Consider the following 6,000-nt stretch of genomic DNA (forward strand, 5'->3'; position numbering starts at 1 on the left):
ACCTGTGTGGCTAACGTAATTAACCCATCACGTCTTCAGTGATACTGTTACTCCATTACCTCTCTCTCTCTCTCTCTCTCAGTCTCCCTCTCTCTCTCTCTGTTGTTTGGGGGGTAGCTCAATTGGGTGGGATATAAGGTTATCAGTATGGTTTGTTCCTTTATTTTTGTTATGTTAAATAAAGGGTTTTTTTAAAAGTCAAAGTCTCTCTCTCTCTCTCTCTCTGTTGTTTGGGGGTAGCTCAATTGGGTGGGATATAAGGTTCCCTCTCTCTCTCCCTCTCTCTCTCCTGCTTGCTCTCTCTCTCTCTCTCTCTCTCTCCTGTTCTCCCCAAAATATTCTCATACCTGACAGTCAGCTGATGACTGCTCAGTGGCTTTGCACATTTCTGTGAAATCCACAAATACAGAATTAATTAATTCTTTATTCTGAGTTCATGCATGTGATAATATATGTTTCCCCTGCTCAGAAATTAGTCTTTCTAGAACCACTACACAACAGAATGTCCTAGAAAGATGTTCTTCCTGTTTTAAATTTTATGTTTCCTCTTCAATTTTTGCAACCGAAATCTGATCAACAAGGTTTATCCACACAAAGGAAGCCCCACCCATTTCACAGCCAAATGCCAGGACCATTTGAAATGTCCCTCAGTCTGAAAATGGTTACTTGAACTCAAGTCTTAGACTTCAAATGTCATAAAAATAAAAGGGTTGTCATGGTGCCACACAGTAACAATGTCAGACTTGTATTCATAAATTAGGGTTGAAGTTTTTTCTCTCTCTCTCTTTTCTTGTTTTAAAGTTAACATTGGTTTAGCCCAATTAAACCACAATCAATTATAATATCAGACAAATTGGCAAACAATAAAAAAACTGGTCTTTAAAATATGGAAGCTAGACTAGGGTATGCAGACATAAGTGAATGTGTCATGCTAAATCTCAGCTTGGTGGGAGAAATGCAATGTACACATGGAATGAGGTTATCGCGTGGCCACAGAATTGTTGTAAACTGGCCAGCCTCACGCGCGGATATAAATCTGATCACATTTGCAACTGAGCTCCATCGGCATGCAACCCTACCTCCAAACCCCTTAATCGCATTTCTTTTGTGGGACCTTCAAAGAATGCGGCCCCGAGTTCAACGCAATATTGCACTGTGGAGGTATCAGTTAACACTTCTCATTCTCACGCACTACAGTAGCTACACCGGGGGGAAATAGTCTGTTCATTTTTGAACGAAACCGAAATGTAAAAAAAAAAAACATCACCAAAGGGGTTAAGAGTTTAATGCGACACACTGATCACAAAAATTTGAAGCTGTAGTTAAACAAGATAACTGCACAAATATTTTTTTTTTAAACTGGAAAGTATCGGAGGCGTGAGGGAAATCTTACCACGAAAAAAGAATACCTTCGAAATTATTAATATGGATACAGAGAGTGCCACTGTGTGCTCAACCACTAGCTAGCCGCATTGTACCTAAATCAAATGAATACCTTACACATTTACAATGCTGACAGTTTCTTCATCTTGCACTGTGAATAGCTCACAGAACTCATCGATAAATAAAAATAATGGCGCATCAAATGTTCACTATAATTAATGGGCTACGTGTCCAATTTACTCTGGACCATGAAACTAGATTGGGTTCGAATAAAACTGGATTACAGACTGTGAGGGTTTTAAAGGTTATATTGCTATTGGGGCATTTTTCACGCAGTCATACGCTGATTAGGCTACACTGTTTTAAAACTGAATTCGACTCAATCTCACGTAAACACCATCCGATTCGCTTGTTTATTGCATTAACAAAACGGAAGAGAGAAACAGGGGGCGATTTACTTGGTTTACTTCCAGACAAAAAAAAGGGGGAAAAAATACCCGGGAGTCATTCTGGCATCCCGGAGAGAGACATTAATCAAATTCTTATTTAAACCTCCCCATCATTGCTTGTGGCAAAACCATGCACAACTCGGCCACAGTCGGCAGAACTTTAAAACACTACGTTTTCTAGATGATAATTTTAATTCAGAGTGTGAAGGACCCACAACGATCAGCGCGTCAGTGGGTCAACGATCAGTGAGTACTTGGGTAACCACACGGGACGCTTGCAACACGACTAATAACCCATTTGTAGCTACCATGGACAGTAACTCCTATATATCTTCTTCAACATCCGACAAGAGAGGAATGTACATCCATGTTAAACGAGTACGTTACGAGAGAGAATAAGCCCAGTTTAGATCAATACGCCGCATATTATCAGTCGTGAACAAGAAAAAGGTTACAGCCCCCGTATTCATGACATGAAAAACCCACTAGCAACGGAGGAGCGAAGTACAGCCGACCTTTATGCACTTACTCCGACCGGTTTACCTGTTTTGTTTTCGCTCTCTGTGTTGTTTTACAACACCTCAAATTAATCAAAGTGATGTATCAATCAGAAATAAACTTCAAACTGAACGCGAAACCGAGAGAACACTTGGAATATAGTGATCGCGTAGCTGCGGGTACCCAAACGGGAGTGAAACTGACCGTCGGGGCATTAAACCCGACAAATTCTCAGCAGTGTCGTCACCGAAAACAAGCACAAGAACACAGCCCAGCGCAACTAAACACTGTAGAAAGACAAATATTACCTGAAAAGCTGCTAGGAGCGTCAACAGCACGCCTCCTTTAAGGTACATGTTTTTTTAGGTTCCCCTTTTGCAATCGGTGATCAATGTTTCCTTCCCCTCCGTAGACCGATGCGTAACAGTTTTCCTTAAAACAAAGGCGGCACCGGCAGCAACATGAAGCAGCCTCTCCTCTCCACTCTCCGCACTGTAGTGAGATTGCAATATGGTACTGAAGCTGCAAGTCCCTCTCCCAGCCTAACCAATACCAACTGCCGTTCGCAAGACACCTCACTGTCTCTCCCTGCTGGTCACATCTTCCACAACGCTTAATTCAAAATAATGGATTCTTCCTCCCCCCTCCGTTCGAACCTCCGGAAGCTTGGCTGGAAAGACAGACCCCTCCTCTTTCGCTACAACAAAAGGCAAATCTCCATTCTCTATCCCCACCCAACCCCCTCGCGCGGACAGTTCATCCAGGCGGGGCAGGGACGTTGGCGGATCTGAAAACACGCCTTTAGCTCTTGTGCACTTTTAAAAATTTGTAGATTTTCAGCTTACTTGAGCAGTGAAAAGGCACATAATGCAGGTATAGAGGATTTTTTGTTTGGACTTTAATCACACTGAAGTGTCAGAGAATGCAAAATTATATGGTTTCAAGTTACGAAATTCGGTGATATCTTTATATAAATTGCTGCCACTGAATGCAAAGCATGCTTTTTGGCCCATGTGAAGCACCGAAATTAATTAATTAATTAATGAGTTAATTAATTATGCTATTGCTCTGGATATTTTGGGATTGAAAAAGGGAAGTAACTAATGTGAAAATCTTTAAAAATAAAAATAAAAAAAGGTGCACAGCTTTAGTTTCTGTGCAAGCTTTTCAGTTCCTCTACCATCCCACCAAACACAGACTTGATCAGGAGATATTTATGTGAAGGAGATTCCTGTGAAAAACCCCCACCAAAATCTGAAGAACCAAAGACAGCAAAGTAATCTATGTATCCCTTATCAGGACCCCCCAAAAAAAAAACCAAAAACAAACAAACAAACAAACAAAAAACAATAACAATAAACGTTTTAACAAATACACTAACAACGGTAATTTTATATGATTACCGATGTATGCATTTCCTATTTGTGTAATCATATTTTTCTCTTTTATCTATTTGCATATTTTAGGAAACACACTGTTAGTCACCGAGCCGAAAAGCTTTCAGCGGCGTTGCAGGCGGAGGTCAGCCATGCTGCCGATTAGATCCTGTCACCCTGAGCACCCACGGGCGGTTTTAGGAAACAGGCCCTTTCACTTGTTCCTCTCTGCCTCCTCTTAATCCTCCGGCTGCATCTGTCTAATTGCATGTCAGATAGAGAGCTGCCTGGATGGTGCAGGCAAAGGGTGGGGGGGGTGGGGGTGGGGGGGGGCACTGTCCATGAGGAAAGATTTTGGGACTCAGGGTGTTCTGGCCAAAAAAGCAGCCTTCCGCTCCATTCTTGAGTCGTTACCTTGGGGCAATTTTCTCTAGAAGCAGAGAGGGTGATTATCAGGAGAATACTCTGGAGCAGTGGCAACCGTCCCTGTTGCCCGGAGATCGACCGTCCTGTAGGTTTTCATTTCGACCCTAATTTGGCACACCTGACTCTGCTAATTTGCAGCTCAATGCCGCGCTCTGTTCCAGCGCTGTCCAATGAGATTTGGGCTGCTTCGTCTGGGCTGGAGTGAAAACGGGACTGTAGATCTCCGGGAACAGGGTCGGTTACCCGCCGCTCTGGAAATTCTGTTCGTGGGGCTTTCCCTCCATTTTCTCCACGGTTCGGAATGTTCGGTCATATCGCGAGCAGGCGTGCGCCCGTGCTGCCAGGTTTCCACAGCTGGTTGCGTGAGGCCACTGGCGAGTAAGCAAATCTCCCCCAAAGTAGCCCTCTCCCCCCCCCCCCATCCCACCCGCCCTCTGCTTCTTTTCACACCGTGGCCCCTCCAGCCAAGCTTTAATCGACCAGCAGGGGGTCGCTAGAGAGCGACGAGACATGGCTTCCGTCTGACTGAACTCTCGCTCAACCCTGGGGACTTCTGCCACCAACGGTGCGTTGCTTTGCAGGGGGCTAAGAACCCTAGAATCCTCACACTCGTTTTTACCTCTAATTGTACAGCACCGTGTTATACGCAAAATTTAAAATAAAAAAAACACATGCAAACAGTTCCAAAGCACCTTAACTGTGACTTTAATTTAAAATAATCAGCAGTTGTTAGTTCATTCTGAGCCTTGGAAAGTTCACCGTATAACCATGGGACACAAAGGAGATTCAGTCAACACTGATCCATCATCAGCGCTGAACGTATCTCTGTGAAATTTGCTAAATGTTTTTTTCCTGGGCCACAGAAACCATCACTTTTGATTTTATTCAAGTTAATACTGCCATGCATTTTAATCTCTACAATCCATTGTAGATTTTTTATTTTTTTTTAAAAAGCCCATGGTTTTAATTGCTCAGTGACATAAAATGACATTTAAAGATTAAAAACTGTGATGAACGGACCGCTAGTCTTATTTAAGCGGTCTGGCTTCCCCATTAGCCCAGAGGACTCGGACGTATCAGCGAAGCAGCGCCCGGCTCCTTGGAGCTCCAGCGATATTTCTGGAGTGATTAGCATTACCTTGCAGACTGATATACTTCTAATAGAGCCCAATTTGGAGTTGGGAGGAAGTGCACTCTTATCATATCCTGTATTCCACTGCAGGCAGAGGCATTAGTCATAAGCGCTTCTTAAGAAATATAATTATGAACTTTAAAGGAAAAATTAATCCAAAAATGTTGAGTAACATTTTTTTTCTTTCTTTCTGCCTGTAGTTGATAATTTAAAATTAAAAAACCCAGAGTAAAGATATGTGTAATATCCTGCTTGATAAGATAACACTCTTCAGGTTTTTAAAATTTATTTGTTTTTTTTCACAATGGTACATAATCAAATAGTTTTTTTATATTTTGTTTTGTATTTTTCATCTAGTAGTTTAGCAAGCAGTCTCACACTTAATTTGGCATGCACAGACTTCTGTGGAAATCCACAAGAAATAATCATTCTTTAAGTACCGAATTGGGATTTTAATAAAGCTCTTTGATGTTATTAAAAAATATATTAGCCACTTGGGCAACTACCCAAAATACGTTTCATGGGAAATTTAGCTAATTTCTCTACCTTATTGGTACAGCTGACTGCATTCTTTTTTATTCAAGACCAAAGTAAATGAAAAGAAAAATGCTGCACAGATGCAAAACTTCAGCGGGTGAGGTTTTGTTTTCAAGGGAATATCATCGGGGGAAAAAAATGGAACATTCAAGTATCATTTCTATAACATAAAATATCTTGCATTTTACATTTCATAGCC

At 41.8% G+C, this 6,000-nt stretch overlaps 1 protein-coding gene across 1 annotated transcript in view; it reads right to left on the minus strand.

Annotated features, from left to right (window-relative positions):
- LOC135253944 (cadherin-2-like) overlaps nt 1-2,945 on the minus strand; it is an 82,947-nt gene extending 80,002 nt beyond the window's left edge. Inside the window, exon 1 of the mRNA XM_064333813.1 lies at nt 2,639-2,945. Coding sequence (XP_064189883.1) covers nt 2,639-2,686 — 48 coding nt within the window. The 5' untranslated portion in view covers nt 2,687-2,945. The remainder of the gene's footprint in view (nt 1-2,638) is intronic.
- Between the last annotated feature and the right edge of the window lie 3,055 nt (nt 2,946-6,000).

This window comes from Anguilla rostrata, chromosome 4, assembly GCF_018555375.3.
Source record: "Anguilla rostrata isolate EN2019 chromosome 4, ASM1855537v3, whole genome shotgun sequence".
Classification (NCBI taxonomy): Eukaryota; Metazoa; Chordata; class Actinopteri; order Anguilliformes; family Anguillidae; genus Anguilla; species Anguilla rostrata.